General features: G+C 41.4%; 2 protein-coding genes across 2 annotated transcripts; one reads left to right on the top strand and one right to left on the bottom strand.

Annotated features, from left to right (window-relative positions):
- Positions 1-1,083: 1,083 nt before the first annotated feature.
- LOC134064124 (serine/threonine-protein kinase ICK-like) lies at positions 1,084-12,145 on the bottom strand. The gene is made up of 14 exons (XM_062519932.1): positions 11,922-12,145; positions 11,032-11,293; positions 9,914-9,968; positions 8,934-9,055; positions 8,756-8,835; positions 8,490-8,622; positions 7,639-7,810; positions 7,219-7,386; positions 4,880-5,254; positions 3,833-4,023; positions 3,584-3,726; positions 3,021-3,137; positions 2,641-2,748; positions 1,084-1,945 (listed from the first exon to the last, which is right to left on the bottom strand). The coding sequence occupies exons 2-14, from the start codon at positions 11,130-11,132 to the stop codon at positions 1,794-1,796; spliced, it is 1,917 nt and encodes a 638-aa protein (XP_062375916.1). The 5' UTR covers positions 11,133-11,293; positions 11,922-12,145; the 3' UTR covers positions 1,084-1,793.
- Positions 12,146-13,972: 1,827 nt separating this feature from the next.
- Positions 13,973-21,538, top strand: fbxo9 (F-box protein 9). Its single transcript, XM_062518996.1, has 13 exons — positions 13,973-14,132; positions 14,844-14,918; positions 15,458-15,589; positions 15,807-15,864; positions 15,967-16,066; positions 16,302-16,432; positions 17,663-17,777; positions 18,110-18,228; positions 18,454-18,544; positions 18,892-18,987; positions 19,943-20,036; positions 20,144-20,280; positions 20,991-21,538. The coding sequence occupies exons 1-13, from the start codon at positions 14,130-14,132 to the stop codon at positions 21,097-21,099; spliced, it is 1,260 nt and encodes a 419-aa protein (XP_062374980.1). The 5' UTR covers positions 13,973-14,129; the 3' UTR covers positions 21,100-21,538.
- Positions 21,539-21,867: the final 329 nt, after the last annotated feature.

The raw sequence follows: 21,867 nt of genomic DNA, 5'->3' as shown, positions 1-21,867 counted from the left end.
ATAAAGCTAGTTTATTTTTTTTTTCTTTTCATTTTGTTGACGTCATAAGAGATGAAAAGTATTTTAGAGAGGGAATTATGGATATCTTGTTTAGTTATCCAGTAAATCAGAAAATACTATACCAGCCTTTAAAAAAATAAAACAATTCGCCATGTTTTTTTTTAATAAAATGACATGTAAATCAGGCTAAGAATAATATATTAACAAACCCCTCTGTAAAAACCTTCTGCTTAGGTACAAGACTGAAAAGTTTGGTGTATGTAGATGCTTGTGAAGTGGAGATTTTGTTCTCAGAGTGAGAGAGGAAACTCATCCTATCCGCCTTATATTCAACACATTGGACAAGATACATGAAATTGCCCAAGGGATATCACCGGGCACTCTCTTAAATCTTAAAGAGGTACCCCTAGTCTACTAGATTCTGCAACAAAACAAAAAAAACTTTAACCGACAAAACCAGGTCTGACCCCATGGTTGCCTGACTAAGTAGGACTTCTTAGGCTATGTACAGTTTTCTTCACCAACTAGGTTGACTAAGGAGTGAAGTCTAGGCCTACAGTATGATAGCATTAACATTAGGCTATGAGAGCAGTAGAATATTGGTAGGCCTATGTGTAGTTATGTGCTTGTTGTAATATTAAATGGAATGCTATGGGTGGGATCAGTTTGTGCCACCACCTTGTCCTGGCAAGTGTTCCATCCATGGTCATAGTGTTGCTCAACACGAAAGGAAGCATCGGTGGTGGGGTTAGTTGGCTGGTTGTCTCTGAGGTGAAGAGTTAACGTTCGTAGGGGTGACAGCTGAAGGGAAAAGTCTCCTCTGAGCCTGCTGGTCCGTCCGAGTGCAGGGACCTGTAACGCCTCCCGGAGATATTGATGATGAAATGTAAACTGACCAATTTCGTAAATACAAGATAACTTGTTCAGCTCCTCATGTGGCACTAGCTCATAACAATCAGACTAACATACTAGAGAAGCAAATGCTTCGTCTTATTTCAAGAACAAATCATTTAACAATACTGCTATTTAATGCTGTTGGAGTGCTTGTTTATGAAATTGTGAAATGCCGATGAATTTGAAACATTTGCAGGGTATATGATTTATCAAGTGATGAGATCTTACAGTTTAGAGGAGACCTGTCAGTGTGAACAGAGTTAGCATAAATAGTAGAATCAAGTAAAAAAGAAGGGAAAAAAAACACTTTAATATAAACATCACTGAAAACAATGACAATACATTTTCAACAAAAAGCCCATAAAAATTCCACTGAATTTCAAAAAGGCATAATATAAAAAAAACAAAAAACAAATAACACTAATAAGAACATCGGCACATTGACATTTAATATGTATACTATACCATGTGTGCATCAACCATGCATATTTTCATGTCAGGAAATGTGACTACGCTGATGGGGCAGGGGAATACATTGGGTTATACTGTGTATAGAGTGTACTATGTAATAACTTACAGCTTATGCACATCACCTTAGACGACAAAATATGTGCATGAACAACTTTGTATTTGCTGATACTCAAAAGTTCTCAAATAAGCCCAGATCATTTGCAAAATAAAAATACAGAAACACTGAGAACATGGCATATTTGTGCATATTTAGAAGAAGAAGGAAAAAAAACCCTTTACAACAACAATATACAGGAGGAATACAAAACAGATATTATTGCTGTTTGATATAGTATTATGTACAGAGTTGGAACATGTTACAAAACCACAATGGGAAAATATTAATACAGTCACTGTTTGAAGGCCAAACAACTCTTTGAGGATGCCACTTAATTGTGGCCATATTTGGCAGACCAATCTGTACGCCCGTGTATGGGGTGCACTGGGGGGCGGGGCCTCATAGCAGGAGTGCTCTTGGTGGGGGAGGACACGTAGGATGCTGTCCCTGTCTGGCTCCGGCTGGACCTCCACGTTGCATAATCTGTTCAAGGTTAATGGTTTGATGGCATAAATAACAAGAAAAAAACTCACCCAAAACGGTACTTTATCAAGATGGATTATATTCACCAACAATGCTTATACATAATACAACACATACAATCACAGCCTAAAAGATTAGCTTGTGCCAGAAAAAAAGCTTCATGTAGTTCATGTCTTTGCAGAATTTGAAAGTACAGTACATCAAGATAGTACTATGAACTGCTAATACATGATCAACAGATCTATAAAGATGATCGTGTTAGGCGCGCGCACACTGCCCTCCCGCACATTCTATTGCCACATTTGCCCTCGGGAAAGGGTCAGTTAATAATTCTGCCTCTCGCAGGTATCCATTCTTTCCTCTCTGTGTCTACAGCATGCATTTCAATGAAAGAGAGAGAACAAAAGTGCTTTAGACAGCACTCCAAATGCATCTCATGACTAATGCAATGCTGCAAGAAGAACACTGGCTCATTAGTGCAGAAGCTGCCAATTAGTTTGTCCCTTAAAAACACTGCAGGCAGGAAGCGCTCGGCTGGAAACTGGTGACTTCTTGGCCATGAATAGCCCTTTCAGACTTTAGGATATCAACACACCAAGTCCATCTTTTCTGCAAGGTCATATGTAATCATTGCATCAACATAACAATATCATCTCCTTCAACAATAACAACAACAACAACAACAGTCTTCTTACTTGATGTTTTCGAATCACAAATGGGCGCCAACTGCACTCTTGGGTTTGGAGGGCCGGGTTCTTTTTTGTAAAATGATGGGGTGTAGCCACTTGGGAGTGTATTAGTTCCTGTGTGTAGGAAATAAACACGAATATGAATGGAAAACACAGACATAGGGACCAACAACGCTTTGGGGTTATTTGTGATTGAAGTAGTGAGATAACACAGTGATCCTTAAGTAAGCATTAGACCGTGCAGGAGTGCATTCCTGATTTGCATAATTTAGTTTCCCACATTGTTGGTGTACACATAAAATCATACTATGGCTAGATGTACTTCATGTCCTGTGTACCAGCCATTTATTTGTGTCCAAGGGTGGATGCATGTATGTACTATGTACCATGATGTCCTCTGAGGGGGAGTGTCCCCCCAATAGGAATAGTACTGGTTCCCCAAAGATGGTTTCCACTGAAGTCTTTCGTTGAACTTATTGCCACGTTCTTTTTCGCACTTAGCCCTGTGGAGACAATGAATGGCAATAGCCTAGTCTGTCATGTGGAAATAAACACATTCTTGCCAGGCCAGAAAATAGTTATACGCGACCCTGCAAGGCCAAACCAGTCGCTTTGGTAAAACTTACAAAATTACAGGAAAATAAAACAGGAACGACTGCTAATGTGATGAATCTTCACCGGGTTTAAGAGTCAAAACGTATGTTTTTCCGTGAAATTTGTTCACGATATGAAAGTGTAGACAGTGTACTATCGAATTAAGTGAAAACGTGACATTCAATTCGTTTTAGCGTTTAAAGTTTGTTTATTTTTCTCAATATAGCATAGAGCGCAAAGCGACATTGCCGGTTTCGCCTTGCAGGGTGAATGTACTATGTGCTATGTGTGAGTAAGTTAGATAGCATGTTATTTTTGTATATTTTCTGTCCCAGGGCTGCCTTCAAAAGCTAACCTGGTAAATATCTTGATTGCTTCAAGTAGTGCTGTTTGGCCGAGGCGGTCCTCGATTGGTCCTGACCGCCCAGTATATTATTCAGATTTGTGGAAACATCATTCTTGCCAATGGTGGGACTGAAGTTTGACACGTTACCAAATCTGGGAAGACAAAAAAAAAAAAAAACAAGACAAAAAGTTAGCCTCAAGAGGCACTCAAGTGGCGGTGAACAGGAAGAAGGCCAAGAGGTCAAGAAGGCTAAATGACCTGCTCGAAGACCCCTCTGCTTGTCTCCGCTTCTCAGTGGAGTGGCTTGTTTTGCCCAGGAGTGTAATAGTAGTCTCAATGTCTTCGTAATCATCCCAGTCATCTTTCAGCACTCCCGGAGTGTGGCCCCATCTTCTGCGGCCTGCTTTGGGTTTGGTGGGAAAACCTGAGAAGTTTGCATTCTCTGACTCCTGTGTTAAAAACAAAGGAAAATGAATAACTTACCACAACCACGTAAACATCTCATTAAAATGACTACCCCAATAAAACTACTGTATCTGTGTTATCTACAGTAGGGGGGGACTAAGTATTTGACCCCATGCTAAAGTTGACTAAAAAGAGGAATATAAAATGGTGCTTTTTCCAGTTAGCCTATCAGCCTGTTTGATTTGCATTGAGCTCAATGAGCATCAAACAGGCTAATATAGACTAACTGGAAAAAAACACCATGCCAATCTCTAGCTATGGCGTAGGGTATGTGATGATGTGGGGCTATTTTAATTTTAAAGGCCAAGGGAACTTTATCAGGATGCATAGTATCCTGGATCCATGAAATAGCTGGCCTTTAAAAATAAAAACTTAAAAAATCCTTCTGCTCCTATGGGAATTTAACATAGGGGTCAAATACTTGTGCCCCCTGTATTAAGGAAGAACATTTATTTATTTACGATATATTCTTCAATCACAAAGAAACTTGGTGTCCTTAAAGGTTGGATTATTACTCTTTTTTTTTAATTAAGGCATTAAGATCAATTGTCAACAGATGATTTTATAATCCTATATATAAACCCATAACAGCACATTTACTGTATACTTCGAAGACACACAGTGTAGGAATTCCAATCAACTTTCAATGTACTAGGCAGGCACCCATGTAGCACTAACGGGATACCTGATTTGTCAACAGCTGATGAAAAGAGTCACTCGTACGAACAGAAACATGTCTGCACGTCATCAAAATGAGTTTGAAGCCATTATTTTAAGGTAAAATAACTAGTGTTCCCCTAACAGCGGTTTGCTGCATACAGGGCTGTTCACCTTCCTCACCTGGCTGTGGGTGCCTTTGTCACGGATAAAAGGAAAGTGTGTGTGGAGTCCTCGCTCGCCCTCCTCCTGCTGCTGCGCTGCCTGCTGCTGCTGCTGCTGCTTCACAGTGCAGATGGAAGGATCCGGAATTAGCTCAGAGTGCCTTTGGTACAGGGGGGCAGATGGAGGCTGGATCTGCTGCAGGGGCCGCTGGGGGGGCTGGGGATGGGGCTGTGGGGGTGGTTGAGCCGGGGGTGCAGGCCTGAACTGCGGTGGCGGTAGCGGCTGCTGCTGAGGCGGCTGTAGGGGCTGGGAGGCCTGGGGCCGGCCCTGATCCAGGATCTGCTGAGGGGTGCCCAGAGCCTGGCCCACATAGAAGTAGGAATACCGGAGGGCCTGCAATGAGCCGTGGATGGACATGAAAGGACATGGTTGAAAAGGCAGAGAATGTCTAATGGCTAGTCATATGATGACATCTTTAAAGACATGGTTGGATTTTTCCGAACAGGGTTGAAATCTCAAAAATGTCAAAGAAAAGCGTACATGCACAAAATCATATGACAAAGCAAGCAAAGCACCATAAAAATATTAACCAACTAACACTCCCAATAGCATTGTATTTACGATGGGAACGGACAACTGATTTACACAGTAAACTATATAAACTATAAGTAAAAGTGCTGTTAAATAGGCACTTTTGTAGTTTTGTGACTTGCACTAGGTCTCGGCTGGTCCACCTGGGTGAATTTTTACATAGGGCAGAAAAAAGTAATCCTGGATCAACAAGTACAAACTGTACTTGCAAATAAATCAATGCATCCAGTGTTCCAGAGCTTGACTGTGACTTAAACAAATGTTCAAATGCACTTGTATCTGAGTAAAACTCAACAATAAAAGGTTAAATCAAAATAAAAATCAATCTTGTTTTTAAGTGAAAAGAAGGGCAGACTGCCACGTGCAGTGCTTCATTTGGATGTGGTCGAAGTCCTGGAGCTTGACTTCCCTACGTCCTACAAATGGGCCTTGAGCTTCTTTGGAGGTTCTAGCAGGGCAGCGCAGCTACTTCTATACCACCGGGGGAAACATATCCTCTTCGACCGAGCGCGGGGCTTCGGGAGGGACACACATGGAGTGGTGAGGGAGGAAGGGGACACCCGCCTAGCCAGCCAGATCAGCCGAATTAACCCTAGCGATCAATGGGGTGACCGATGTCGCAGCCAGATCGCCCTCACATCCACTCATACCAGCTGGCCTCAGGAGCATATATACCCCGCCCCCTGCATGGTCTTCACACTGATGGTGGGACCTGTCTATCTGCAACAACCCCAAAAAGAGTGAATTGATTTGCTTAGCAAGTTTAATTATATTCTACAAATAATTATGCCCCATTGACCAAAACATTGTTTTGAATTATTTTGGTGTTGATATAACATACAAAACATCTGAAAAGAGGCAAAACCATCTCCCAAGATCCTTTGCGAGTATGTAAATGTACACTTCGCTATTGGTTCTTCTGTGCTGCTTTGCCCCACCCCTATGGCTAATGTCCCACCTGGAACTGGTATGCTCTCTCGTTAACACTTACAAAGCTTTCTTTTCTCATGCAGTGTAACACATTTAACCAGCAAACAGCCCCACACTATAAAGACTGATACACTATTCAAAGAGGTACTTCTGACCATTACATTATTCGTGGCCAGACCCTTAATCTGAAAGGTTACCAGTCGTCTGGATTTTCCAACGTTTCATTGTAAATCCAATTAAATCCTCTAACTCCTCTTTGTTTTCACACAGATTCGTTTAAAAAGTTTTGCAAAGACACTGTATCAATCTGTAATGTAACACCATTAGGCTATTTGCTTTGTCTTATACTTTATTCAGTCATTTATCTATTCACCTCCTGTCCTCTGCAGTAGTATCTGTGTAGCGTCATCAACGCATCATCGTAGGGGAGGTTTTGGGCATCATTCCATTGTGTAATAATCATCAGCCAATCACAGTGGGCACTCCATTCAAGCTTGTGCATGAGTAAGGACGTCAACCAGAGCAACTGAGCTCTTCAGAGCTGTAATTATTCCATACTAAATGTTGCAGCAGCTTTGTGATTAGGTTTGAAGAGAAAACGTCATAGCTAAAAAGTCATACGCTTTGATTAGATCATCTTGCAGCACAGTTACACTAATTATTTTATTAGAGCTAAGCTACTTTTTTTACCCTCATTAAAAAGGACGTAATGGTGAAAACACCTGGCTACGCTAGAAGAAAAGAACAGGACCCAGACACGTCAACTGGATTGTTCCATGCAGCACAAGCGGGCAGATATTTCCTTTACGACTCGGCGGTTGCATGCTCGTGGTCACCTGGCTGGTGGTGGGTCTCTTCTTCGGGTCCCACTGCAGCAGGTCCTTCATCAGCTGGATGGCCTCGGCGCTGGCACTGGGGATCAGGCTTCGCAAGCTGGTGGGCACACACTGTGGCCAGCGGAAGTTCATGGCGGATGCCAGCTGATGCCCCTCTGGCCACTCGTTCTAAAAACAGATCGGCAAGGGTGAGAGTGACAGCTGTCTCTTACGTTGCCAAGCGCCAAAAGCCCCTGTTGTCAGGGAAGTCTGTACAGATTGGCATCCAGCAAATATAGCTTAGCTATTGGGCTGCTTCCAAAAGCGAATGTTCTCTAATGCATGCTAATAGCTACTCTAAATCTGACTGGTATGAAATGGTGGGGGTGGTCTACACTGGTATTTGGATGAGAAAGCAGTGTGCTGTTTGAGAGATAGTACCTTCCTGGGTGTTCCTAGGACTTGGCAGATCTTAAAGATGGTGTCAATCTCACTGGATCCCGGGAAGAGAGGCCTGAGTGTGTAAAGCTCAGCCATGATGCAGCCCACAGCCCACTGGTCTATGGGAGAACTGTAGCTGGTGGATCTCAAAAGGACTTCTGGGGCTCGGTACCTGTAGGACAACGCGACAAACACAAACAAACAAACACAGTCAAAGAAGCAAATCATGCAATCATGTCTTAAAACCTAACAAGTTATTTTTAAATGTATGCAGTTAGATAGTTTCACCAGAGACACTTATGAGTTTAACCTGGTATTTCCTGGTTAGGACATAGTTCAGTTTCAAAGTCCTTGCTGAAGAGTATATTAGACACAAGTCCATAGGCGTCCCTGTGCATAAGCCTTTAGTGATACAGGTGCAGGTGAGGCGGGTAATCCAAAAGTGAAAAATCTAAATCACTGATTCACTGCACATCGACATTCACTATTTTTTAATACTTTATTTGGAACGAACAATGCGTTTCGCGTTTTGAACAAAGTGCTTCATATGATGTTCACAGTGCACCAATTCCGCATTCCCACAGGTGAACAAATCAGGTGCAATTAGATGTACCTGCAAGCACATTAGGCACCTTAACCTCAGAAGTACCTGCACTGGTGTACATGTACGGTGTACATGCACTCAATCATACTCTTAAAAAAAGCAGCAGTAGGTGTTGGGATCCAGTCTTTTTCTATCATCATACTTTAGCATGTGTAGAACAACCAGTGTTCACAGCTGCTCACTGATTACCATACCAATGCAATAACTTTGAGCAATCTGCTAGAGCCTCAGGGAGACAAAAACCCACCATCTGGTGGAGACGTAGTCAGTGTAAGGCGGGCGGGATCGGATCTCCCGGGCCAAGCCAAAGTCCGCTATTTTCACCAGCTCCGGTCCCATACACAGCAGGTTTTCAGGCTTGAGATCACGGTGAAAAAAACCTTCAGGAGAAAGCGCCCATTGAATGAAGGGGGAAAAAAACAAGCAACATACATTTGTTATGAAGAGGTTCTGAAAAAGAACCGCTTATTGCGTAATTACTTATACTGTATGTAGACATAGTTTCAGCCATACCATGCTTGTGAATGAAGGCAAGGCCCTGCAGTATTTGGAACATAATATTCCTCACAGCAGACTCGGGAAAGAGACGGGTTCTGTAACAGCGTCAAATTTAATTGTATGAAACAAGACATCGTAGTCATCTTCTTATACAAATCACGTTTCAAGCTTATGACACATACACAATGTTTACCTCTCTTTCATAAGCTGATAGAGGTTTTCTTTCATGTACTCAAACACAAAGTAAAGGTGGTCATTTTCACGGATCACCTCCTTCAGTTTGACCACATTGGCATGGTTGAGCTTCTTCAAGGACTGCAAAGAAATGGATAATTAGCAGGTTGACTGTGCAGTTTGTAGTCCACTCAGAACATTAGGCCATGCAAATGCTCTCCTTCAGTGACAACAATTAAGATTAATTTTGACTTCTGACAGGGAGGGAGGAAGCGTGTGATCTGCAATAAGATAAACGAAAGGACGAATGTGTTGTGACTCATCATTTGGGGGGGGGGGGGTGGGCATGCCTAATAACAATGCGATCAAGTCATGCACTTGTCATGTCATGCGCTTGTTAAATCAACAGGATTGCTTAAGGTACTGTGATGGGACATGCTTTGGTAAACAGTGCAGTTTGCTGCAATTCTATCTTAGCTGCTGGTGCAATCCCCTGGGGTGTCTACTGAGAATAAGGATGCACAATTCCTTTAAACTGTGGTTCTGAGTAAGGTCTTTCTGGGCAAGGAGAAGTATAAAGAAGCACTCCATGTTTAAAATGCACGAGCAAGAGACACCTACTAGTCTGAGCTGATGTCTGTGGTTCTGAGCTTTGGTGAGTGTTAATTAGTGGCCCTCTAAACGATTGTGGATAAAAACAGCGACAGACAATTATTACACAGTACATGTAAGATCTGTAAACACTGATCAAGGTAGCTTGTAAATCAGTGCTTTTGTTCACTGGTAATTTTCCCTACCCTTTACAACAATAGATGCATTTAGCAACCACCTGATACGGTTGCTGAGGAACCAGAGGGACAGGGAATCAATGATGACTCATGCTCTTCCGAGTCAACCTTCACTGTCCTCCATTGCAGAATTTCCATGACAAGGGTAAGTAACAACAACAACAGTACAATTTAATTGTGCTTTCATAATTAGAGAGGGAGTTCCGCTTACCTTAACCTCTCGTAAATTAATGCACTCCTCCCAGGAGTAAAACTTTTTCTTCATCCTGCCATATTGGGGTGAAAACCACAAAGCCATGTCAATTTAAGTTCTCAAATAAAAATGTCCTTCACTCCCTAACCAAACCCAAAATGAAAATGGGTAAATATTCTTTAAATAAACCAGATTGTTAACCCTCTTAGTGGCATTTAAAATTCAGAAGGGTTACACTTGTTTCTAATCCCTGAGGTAATATGACGTCAAGATGAGTAAGCTTAATTCATTATTCAATCTATAAATATTTATGATTTCATTACAAAACAATAGTTCCACAATCTTTCATAAGCTCATTTGTATACCCTGCATCTGGGTAGGCATGCATTACCATCACAATATAGAGATGACACAAATACATTTTTAACAGCACATAAGTCACATATTTCAAAAAAGACACAGTGGATTCAACAAGGACTAAAGCGGTGTTTGACCAGGCCCATTTGATAGCCTCAGCTCAGGGGAGCACTGTAAACATGAGAAAGTCACTAAATCAATATTACTCTCCAAAGATTGCATATTTACAATGCAACAATGGACTGCCCAGTGTCCACCATCCTCAACAGAGACTTCCTGGATTGGCTAAAAATAGACCACTTTATTTCAAGCCTTTACAATGTAGGCTCCATGGATCCCGTGACAGATGTCCCCTTCTAATCAGTAAAATGGGTGGGCTTGACATTGATGTATCACTTAGGCTTGCATCTGTCAGCTTAACCAGGCATGGCACATGCAGTGACTAGCAGATAATACCACTACTGGTGCGAGACCAGTTCAGCGGACTTAGCGGGGGATTTGCACAGTAAATATTAGATGTGGTAAAGAAAGAATGACATGCTTTGCCTCATACAGAAACTATTCCCATGGTGGATAATAAAATATTGTGCAGTAGTATTTGTGCCTCTCATTTTAGACGCTAAATCACAAGTCAGCCCTGCAAGCAAGTCTTGCAAAACATGCATGCCAGGATCATCTGTAATCCCTTGTGCTCTCTCAGCAATACACTCAAGTATCTTAACATAAACTAACATGTTGGAGCTGTTCTGATGCTTGATGCTCAGTAGGCACACACTCACTTCTTGATGGCGACAAGCTCCCCAGACTCCAAGCACCGTCCGAGGTTAACAGAGCCATAGGTGCCGTCACCCAGTTGCCTGAGAGTGGTGTATCTATTCATGGTTCGTTTTGCTCGTCATCAGGTGGTCGTAAAATGTAATGGTCTGAGACATGGGACAGAGAAAACCTCTTGCTGTCGAGTGGAGCCAGCTTTTGCGGTGACAACAGCAGTGGACAACTGGTACAGTTGCAAGAGTCATATTGTCACTGGCTTGCTGCCACCTTAAATAGGAAGGGAGGGAAGACATCAGTAGTGACAAGAGCCAATACAACACTTTGAAAAATGCATAGACATGTATAATTATCAATTCACTGTGTACTGAAAATGTGATGCTGATAGCCTACTGCTTTCCATAGGTTACTTAAATTAACACAGTGCAAGTTAGTGTTGGTTTCTCAGAACATTTAACGTGAAGTTAACGTGTGATTGTAAGTTACATCTAGTATCAACTCTTTCATCGCACGATGTTCAATGAATAATGAAGGCAAACAGCAAAACATTTCTGGCTCACGTTATAATCATTATCATGACATTTTGGGTAAACACTGTCTAACTATGCTTTCATCTAAATTAGCCTAGCGTTCGCGTAGCAAGCACCACCATCGGTCACGTTATTCCAAATAATCTATTTTCTTTAGCTTACCAGTTTCCTCGCTACATTTAGCTTAACGTGCTTAGTTTACATTACTAGTCCCTCAACGGAAATGGGAAACACTGTAACACTGGTAACATTAACCACAGCTAACAAGCAAAAAACATGACATGTCAATATTCTTTACAAATCACGCGGAACAACGCTAAGCTATTGTGGTGATAAACGTGTTTACAATTAACAACAGTTGACGTTACCTTCGGTGAGTGAGTCAGTCCCATACAGAAGCATCAGAACTATGTCATCATAACATATTACTACCTAACTAGCACTTGCAGGCGTAACGTTGGCTGTAGTGGGCTACTCCACATAGGCAATAATTAAGATACACAACCGTGGTCCCTCCGCTCGACGTTACCAGTTAGCTAGCAACATGAGTTATGCTACAGTTGGCGATGGCTTTCTTGGAAGCCAGCAGAGATTTTCTCTACATTGTTTTGACGATGCTTTCTCCCAATATGAATTTCCCTGCTCTTTAGCGCCATCTGCGGTGCCGGTGTAGGTACAAGTTTGGAATTTTGGAAAAGGCACTTTTCGATGCTGATAGGACAGCGCCTCTGACACACCCATAGATATATTATATGACACACCCACCAAACAAGAGAATACTTCAAATCCCTGTTGCACACCACTGCAACCAAACATGTAATTCTGGATATTAGCCTACTGTATTACCCAGGCAAACCAGTGATCCCACAAGAGCACAATGTTAATTTGCTCAGCAACAGCAAGTCACTCTGGCAATCAGTAATGATGCTCATAACCCATGCCCTTAGAGCCAAGCTGCACCAATCACATCAGTGTGATAAGCGGGCCAGAGGCTGGAAAGTGGAAAGGGTCCCACTTCTAAACTATCTCCATTTCCGAAGTTGAGTGATGTCAAAACATTTTTCTGGGAGCTCTCCTAAAGCCCCCATTTCAAACTGGGAAGTTCCCAGTTCAGGTTTGATGTACATTGACAGTCACAGCCAGCAGCCAGCAGCCAGCATGTTGGAGCCATCTCTAATGATACAGTTACCTGTGCCATTCTTCATCTGATGACGAACTAGAAGGCGTTTATACAGCTTTACTCAAAAGACTACAATCTTTCAAGAATCTTTCCCAAATCTTGTCAAAGTCTGGTAGGCTTTGGTTGCGCTAATATTTTTTAACACGTTATGTATGCCTGTTTCTAGATTAATCGCTGCAATTAATGTGTTCATTTTGACAGCCCTAAAATAAACAAGATTAGCCTACACTCACTAGCCTAATTGGTTCATTTATCCAGCTGAATAATTGTGCTAATTAAAACCAGCTGACAGAGTGGTTGGAACAAATTTGTGGTTTGACTGTTCAGGAACAGCACTTCTGCCACATTGGGCGAGGTGTGGCTTTAGTTAGGGAACCTAGTTGCTCACTTGCAGACAGTTGACAGCAGAGCTTACCCATTAGCCTACATTATGATCTAGAATTTAATATTGTTGGCAGCGCATCTATTAATTTAGATCAGTGGTTCTCAAACTGTGGCACGCGTAGGCTACCACTGGTACTCAGACTTTCTGTTGGGACTCTAGGAGTCTCCAAGATATTTTATTTCATGAAGACAAAATCATCTCAAATTATATAACAATATGTAATGAAAAATCGTTCAATTGAAACTAGTTTTTTTTATCTTTCTTGAAAATAACAATGCAAAACTGCATACAATGTAAAATATATTTCAATTTGCCTAGGCCTATAGCTACTGTAGCCTATTTTAATGGTGGTCATAATGGTGGTACTTAAGAGAGATCATCTACTCATGAGAAGTTTTAGAACCAGAGGCCTGATCTGAGGGTAATGGCATTTGTCTTGTGACAAACCAGAGAGGGTTAAAGCGGATCTTTGGACAAACTCAGAAGACATTCTTGAAACATTAACCATTACAAACCCAACAGATCAGATGAATTGTTTTCTGGTAATATTTTTCCTTCAATAATATTATCTGATTATAGATATCATTCAGTGCACTTCATTCACATATCCTCCCCTTGTTTGGTGACAAAATCCAGGTAGCCAAAACATTTGGTTGTGAACTTAAAAATTCTACAGGTCTTGAGACAAATATTTATCCTAAGCGACTTTCATGCAGTTAAGAAGTTTTCCTACAGGGTGGCAAGGTGGTAAGGTGGTGGTAAAACGACTCTCCGCCTTCCTTGCTGTCGTAATCTTTCACCACACCACGTGAACAAACAACACCAAATAAGTCCGAATCCTAGCCTAGCACACAGCTACTGTTCTTCGATTTCACCCTACGAAATGGCTGCTGTCTGGCGAGCCCGTAAATTCCCTCGTAGTGTCGTCCGTTTCTCTGACCGTGAACTGTAAACACTTAACTGAAGGGACACTTCGTACACCTTAGAGCAAGATCTGACGGATAAACTATTATGGTTGTACATTACATTTTTATCTATTACGTTAGTTAACAAAGTTAGCCAGTAGCAATTAGCAAGCTAATGCCTTTGCATGCTCACACCTACTGTTTAGCATGACGTGTCTGACATTAGCTAGCTAGAGCAGCTAATGCTGTTATGCTAAGACCGATCATCAGGTCACTTTAACTTTGTTAAACACGTTTTAAAGTGCTTGCCTGATTAGCACATATGTATTGTCTAATATATGATAATCTGGTGCAGTTTTTTGTAGACGATGACTAATGTGCATTGGTGGCCATTGAAAGTGAAAAATTAGCAAAAGCTATGCTATAAACTGAGTTAGACAGCACTGAGGGCTATTTAAACATGACACAAACAAGTCCTCTAGTGTGCTAGTGTTACACGTCGCAGTAGTAATCTAAAGCTAATGGTATGAATGCCTGTAACTATATCTCAATAAACTCGTCCGCGAATATTTTGCCATGTCCTGCGTCCTCGCACATTTACTTGGTACAGTTCTGACAATTATAAGCATACACCTTGCTTTGAAATGTCAGCATGATTACGAAATAACCAATAATTGGCTAGTTAACATTGTATTGGCCTGTCATAAGGAAAGGGTATGACACATATTGAGATGTTCTCTTAAGCTCTTGCAGTAGTAACTTTTCAAAGTTATGATGTAAAATTGATATGGGACTAAATGGTTATTTAACTTATAAACAGGCTGAATCCAATAGGATTTATGAAGGTGGCACCGAAGAGGGGGAGGATGAGAACACCGATGACTCTCATCTTAAAGTGAGTAGCCTAGGCTACAGCCTGAAAATGGAAAAACTTTAAACAATTTTCACATTCGGCCAAAGAACATTTTTTTTATTCCAGTTTTTCATAGGGTGTCAAGGGCACTGTAACCAGGCCTGTCCATCTGTGTGGGCGTGTGTTTGTGTCCACTCACATAACTTAACTATTGGTCAGATTTAGTTAACATTTTCATATATTGACGACATAAGCCCACCATATTTTGGTCCTCCAACTGGATAAGCTGTTTTATTAGTTTGTTTGTTTGTTTATTAATTTAATATTTATTTATTTATCTGTTTGAACTTTCTCTGACAAGCCCGGGGCGTGGCAGAGAGTCTGTAGTGGCCTGACTGCTTTAGTTTTACCTGATTTGCTCAACCAGATGTCACACCAAAATATTTGAAATGCCTTGACTAGTCTGAGTTGAAAAACACCTATTTGAAATGTTTGAACTAGTCTGAGTCGAAAAACACTTATACTGTCCCTGGACTGGTTTGAGTAGAAATACACACTGTCCATTTTTTCCCCTCTTGTAGTTGGAGCTTAGTGCTTTCCGAGCACAGTGGATGTCCGAACTCCTGCCCAGCACAGACTCCAGGGGGCTGAAGAGAGACCTGTCTCGAGCAGCTGACCTACGGAGAAGACAGGAGCTGGTCAGGGAGCAAAAGGTAGGCTGCCTCCCAGCGCACCTTTAGTTACATGCAAACCGTTTTTACAAGAGTGGTGTTTGATTTGAATGCTTACAGCTTAGTATGAATTACCAGCACTGCAAACTTTAGAAGAAATGTCAACTTCAAAGTGAATGCACTACACTACTGCAACAAGTGCTTGAATCAAACACTTAGTATACTGCTGTTTTTTTTTTACTCTCTTCTACTCCTGAAGGCCAGAGAGCTGTTTCTAAGAGCAGTTGAGGAAGAGCAGAATGGATCGGTTTATGAAGGTATGCTATATCTTGTATACATAAGTCAGATTTTCCAACAGTAATAAAGGCCACCTTTCCCATGTGTTCAAAATGCTAACCGATTGTTATGGTCATCTGTAGCCATCAAGTACTATCGTCGGGCCATGCAGCTGGTACCAGACATCGAGTTCAAGATCAATTACACCCACTCACCTGATCCAGGTGAAGGTGTTGGATCTTAGTAAGTGAATTAATTATTGGTCAATTCAATTGTATTACATTTGATAATTCAATATGATAGTGTGTTTATAAATTGAGCTGCATAGTATAAAGACATGCATGCCCTTGCCAGAGTTGGTAATTTCAAGGGGATTGTGCTGATTTGCGCAGAAGTGGGCATAAACACTGGTGGTATGCTGCAGTTTGACAAGTCAAGCCTCGGTTATAAAATGCTGAAAATGTTTGTTTCTCTGTAGCCTAGAGGAGAGTGAGAGCGACTGCGAGATAGACGACCTCCTCGTCTACTTCCAGCAGCAGCTTTCTTTGCCCGGCTCTTCCCCGAGGATATGTGAGCCTGAGATGGAGCTCTCTCAGGTGCACATCTCAGGTAAAGACAAAAAGCTTTAAGGCCTGCACCCACCGGACCCGGCGTTCGGCAGTGTGGACTTTACGCACAGTTCTAACCCTGCGCAGCAGACGTTTCCAGTGGGCTTTGCTTCGTTAAAAACAATGGAGTCGGGCCGCGTACGTGTCCTGTGGGCGCCGGCCTTTAGTCCCTCTCTTCCCATATTTAGGGGTCTAGTAGGAAAGAGATGCTTTATCAACATCAACATGGGATTGGGGATAATGTAACAATATCAGCTCTCTTGATTCCATCTCATGTTCTTCCATTTCCTCATCTGTCTCTTATTCTGCACTCACCTCTGGTCTCTTAACTCCTCCCTATCTTGTGATAATATGTTCTAAACATTAAAGGCACACTATGCAATATTTTCAACTCAATATAGTAAACAAACTTATAATAGGTGAATTTACAACATATATATATATATATATATATATATATATGTATTGTGACTCTAGAGGGAGCTCTATAGTCGCCCAAAATACCTAAAACTGCACAGTGTTTCTGTAATCCGTGCATTATCTGGATAGTGGTACTTTTAACAACATTTAAATGTGGAACTATTTTTTGGTGTTGTCATATTAAATTTTGTCAGTCCTGTAGAGATCGTAAGATTGATCAAACAGACACAGGTACTTTATTGAGCATGAGGGAAATCATTGCATCATTTAATTTTTCTATACATTTACATTTTAATTTTCTAAATACTATGAATTACAGTTTTTCAAAGAACATAGTTCACTATGTTTAGTACCCAATTGTCCTTTCTCCATGGCCATGTCTGTCTACTGTGTGTACTGTCTACTTGGATGGCCAGTACAGAACTATCCAAGGTTTCTTATCCTTGGAGGTCCTACATGCCACAACATGTTAGAATATGTCTGGAGACCCCTCTCAAAATCTCCTTTAGCAAAGGTAATCTCTGTCCTGCCTTGCCAAAAGGGTTGTGATAGATTCCTCCTGTGTTACTCAGTGGTATTTTGTGTTATACTTTATGTTGTGTGTATATTGTGACGTATTCCTCCTGTGTAATGCACATTGAGTTGTCTCGTGTATGATTCAAAGATTCAAAGATTGTCACATATATAAGAGCTAATGTTGTAAAACAAGTGGTAAAAATGCATTTAGCTGCTCAACATTACTGTGCAAAGAAAGAAAGATTGAAATGCGCTATATCAGTGAAACTTTCTTGCCTTGCTTTTGTCTTAACAGTGTTGCCCAGAGAGGTGCTGATGTATATCTTCCGCTGGGTGGTGTCCAGTGATCTGGACCTGAGGGCACTTGAACAGCTCTCTCTGGTCTGCCGAGGCTTCTACCTCTGTGCCAGGTGGGTTCAGTTGGGCAGGCAGGCAGGCAGGCAGGCAGGTGTCCTGTGCTCTGTCCCAGTTTTCACCAGGTGCAACACAGTGATAAAGTAAATCCAAGTGCAGAGTTAGAAGGTGCATGGTTGAACCATTGGACTTGAGATTTAATCATGTTATTTAAATACATCCAAAGTGAGCATGATGCCTGAGGACCCCTCTTTTTCTTCTGTGCCTACCAGAAATAGTGTGTAATGCTAAGTGAATGATGTCTGGACTGGAGTGTGTTTGAAGTGTTGAGCGTGTGATGTGAGGGAGTGTGTGTAAAGTGTTGAGTGTGCTTCTTGTTGCTCCCTAGGGACCCAGAGATCTGGCGTTTGGCCTGCCTGCGAGTCTGGGGCCGCAGCTGCACCAAGATGCTGCCGTTCTCCTCCTGGAGGGAGATGTTCTTAGAGAAGCCCCGCGTGCGCTTCGATGGTAAACAATGAGCCTCTAGAAGATGACTGTTGATTTTGCTTTGTTTGTTCATATGAGTTGTGTTATCAGAGAGCCAGAGGAAAACGTTAACTACAACATTTGTGTGTTTCTGCTCAGAAAGCGGTTGTAACAAGAGTCAAAGCAAACGTAAAAAAAATAGCATTTCGAAAAATCTCGACAGAGATTCACTTTCTTCATTTTTTATTTTTCCTTTCAATCCTGTAGGGTTGTACATCAGCAAAACTGCCTACATCCGGCAAGGAGAGGAATCTCTGGATGGATTCTACAGGGCCTGGCATCAGGTGGAGTACTACCGGTAGGTTGACTTGTACTGCATTACAAACCTCATTCTTTGAGTTTTACCTATCTTGATGGTTCACATCTAAAATGACCGGCTTCCACCGTTGTGCCCTTGAGCAAGGCACTTATCCCTGAGTTGCTCTGGGGAGAATGGCCCTTGTAATGTAATTGACCAATGTAAGTGGCTTTGGATTAAGAATGTCTGCTAATTGAATATACATGTCATGTACATTTAAATATATCCAATCTAGGACCACAGTTTAGTCAAATTACATTCAAGTCACTTCAGCCTGGCAATGAATACGTAACCTGACTTAGATTGTCTTTGGTACTTGGCTTGATTTCTTTTCTGTTTGTTTTTAGGTACCTGCGCTTTTTTCCAGATGGTCAGGTGATGATGCTCACCACTCCAGATGACCCACTGGTCGTGGTTCCTCGTTTGCGAAGCAGCAACACAAGGTTTGGGTTGAATTTACTTTGAACCTTATTTGCAACAAGCAAAATGTCTCATGCATTAAGTATACAGTACCCTCCAGAATTATTGGCACCCTTGGTAAAGTTGACTAAAAACAGGTATAAAAAATAATATGCTGGTGATTTATTGGAATTTTTCAATGAAACAAAATGAGGAAAAATCCAACATTGAAAGGGAGCGAATTATTTTGAGAAAAAGGAAAATCTCATAAAGAAATAAATATTTTTAACAAAAACACGTCACTCACAATTATTGGCACCCTACTTGTAATGTCTTCTTAAACCTCCCTTTGTCAATAAAACAGCTTGTAATATTCTTCTTTGACACCCCATAAAGATGGAGAATACAAAGTAAGGGATTTAAGACCATTCATCTTTACAAAACCTCCCCAGATTGCTGGGTCCACACTTGTGCATTCTCCTCTTTGTCTCACCCCACTGTTTTTCTATGGAGTTTAGATCAGGGGACTGCAATGGCAATGTCTGAAGCTTGATTTTGTGTTCAGTAAACCATATTTATTTCTTTATGAGATTTTCCTTTTTCTCAGAAAAAAATTGCTTCCATTGCAGGGTATATTTTCCCTCATTGTTTTCATTTGGGGAGTACAATAAATCACCAAAAGATTTTTTTTATATACCTATTTTCAACTTGTCAACTTTTTAAGGGTGCCAATAATTCTGGAGGGTACTGTAGCTACTCCGTGGCATGACCGTTGAACTAGCTCATCAGCTCACTTTAGCTTACTGCCCATGGTGTTAAATCAATTCCTTTTGCTCACTTTAGCTTTAGTTAGACTTAGGACATTGCCCATCATTAAAATTAGGGCCCCTAAGACTCAGTGGGCTTCCATGACATGACACGCATCCTCTATGTACTGTAAGAGTTGCCTCTTAATCAGTGGTATGTTGTTGCTAAGTTGTATCTTATTGGTCTGTTTAGGATGGACTCTGTTCTTTTTGGTCATTACCGTCTATCCCAAGACACAGACAATCAAACCAAAGTTTTTGTTGTTGTCACCAAGAGGAAGGAGGAGGTAAGTGGAAGCAGATTGAACATCTAAACGTTTGTTTATTCCGAGGTGCTATGTAGTGGCACACCCTCTGACCGTCTCAAATCTGCCCGTGTGTTTTCACATGACAGAAGAACCGGTTCTGCAGGCGGAACCCTGCAACGGATGCGGACCATAGCTTCCATGTGGGGCTGCAGCTGTCCTCTGGGGGGCGCCAGAGCTTCAATAAGCTTGTGTGGCTCCACCACTCCTGCCACATCACCTACAGGTACGGCAGGCGCTCGCTCTGGCTATCTCCCTGCTCAGCACGAGATACAGCATGTACACCTGAGGTGCGTTCAAATTCGCAAACATAGGCAAACGTTTGCGTACGTTGGCAAACAGTTTTCCATTAGTCTTGAGTATTCTGCGAACATTTGCAAACAATTGCAAACAGTCTGAGGAGGTAGTTCTCTGCGAACATACAGTGGAACTGGATGTGAGTTTGACGAAGGCAACAATGCAATTACCGTTGGAATGGAATGTTAGCACCAAATCGTTCAAATTTAACTGCTCAAAAAAACCATGTTCACCACGAACGTTTGCCACTGTTTGCCAAATTTGAATGCACCTCTGGTCAGGGAATCAAACGTCTCCCATGGGAAACTATGTTTGCTTTCCCAAATGAATTCCCAAATCCAGATTATGTGTGATCTTTATGTAATGGATTTGTTACTTGTGTTTGATGAAAACTAAAGTTAAGTTTAGAAAATGCTCATATCTACAAAACTTTCAGTATTTAATGATGTACAATTGTGATCAATTGGGAAAAAGAGCAGAATTTGCATAATCTTCACTGAAATAGTATTTCAGATATCTACAGCAGCACAGTCCTTGACTAATTACCATGAACAACGTTTTCAATAAAAAAGACCCACAAATAATATCATTATTACCCACAAGTAATTCTCTTTTTACGTTTTCTATGTCCTCTTCTAGATCGACTGGAGAGACAGTCGTCACAGCTTTCGACATGGATAAAATGTATACGCCCTTGTTCTTTGCTCGTGTGAAGAGCTATACTGCGTTTTCTGAGCGCCCCTTGTAGTTAGCGAAAGGGATGCACGTTTGACTTACAAATACCCACAGGTTTTCATGCAGACCCCCCACAAATCCATTTCCTCCATTTTCCTGTCCTCGCTTCCCAGCTAAGTAACGATATTGATGAATGTACTCCTGTGTATGTGTGAATATATTTAGCTTGCTGTACCTGTAGGAGTGGTTCCTGGCAAGCCCATGTACTCGAATCAATAATGCTGAACTGAGATGTAACTGCTACTGATCGACATGTCAAAGCTACCACAGAACTGAACACTATCGTCAAGAACCATCATGCTCACCACGTCGTGTACTGAACCTTTGCATCTGTGTGTGTTCACTTGGTCTGATATTGAATGCTCTCACAGTGTTCTGTGAATTCTTCTACTTCCTGCACATTGCAGGAGTGAAGAGATCATCAGAGACCAATAAAATGAATACATCTCTTCTTTCTGGTGTTCTGCTGGTTAATGGTAACAGGTGTTGCCCGCAGTGACGACCATATCTATATTAAAAATGTCGACGGGGTTATTTTGTTCATTTGTGTAATGTATATAAGGTTTTGAACCTAGTTGATCTGTTCTCATGTGGCCCTTACTCCATTATTTAATGCTTATTTTGTTCCCCCTTTACGCTAAAGACAAGTATAATCCGGGAATTACATGTTCTATTATTTCTGTGGACTTTTGAGAGATTTAGATTAGGGAAAATTTGATCTTGGAACATGGAACATTGATGGATGAAGCATTTATTGATGTTTGCCACTATTGCTGCTTTC

This window comes from Sardina pilchardus, chromosome 18 (genome assembly GCF_963854185.1).
Source record: "Sardina pilchardus chromosome 18, fSarPil1.1, whole genome shotgun sequence".
NCBI lineage: Eukaryota > Metazoa > Chordata > Actinopteri > Clupeiformes > Clupeidae > Sardina > Sardina pilchardus.
Note: the sequence above shows the minus strand (reverse complement) of the source record. Positions and strands in the feature narration are given on the sequence as shown.

Coding starts and splice junctions, on each gene's coding strand:
- fbxo9 (XM_062518996.1), top strand. Junction 14,919..15,457: donor CCGATGACTCTCATCTTAAA/GTGAGTAGCCTA, acceptor CCCCTCTTGTAG/TTGGAGCTTAGTGCTTTCCG. Junction 15,590..15,806: donor AGCTGGTCAGGGAGCAAAAG/GTAGGCTGCCTC, acceptor CTACTCCTGAAG/GCCAGAGAGCTGTTTCTAAG.
- LOC134064124 (XM_062519932.1), bottom strand. CDS start 11,132: ATGAATAGATACACCACTCTCAGGCAACTGGGTGACGGCACCTATGGC. Junction 8,623..8,755: donor TGCCTTCATTCACAAGCATG/GTATGGCTGAAA, acceptor TTTCTCCTGAAG/GTTTTTTTCACCGTGATCTC. Junction 2,749..3,020: donor CCCCCTCAGAGGACATCATG/GTACATAGTACA, acceptor TCCTACACACAG/GAACTAATACACTCCCAAGT.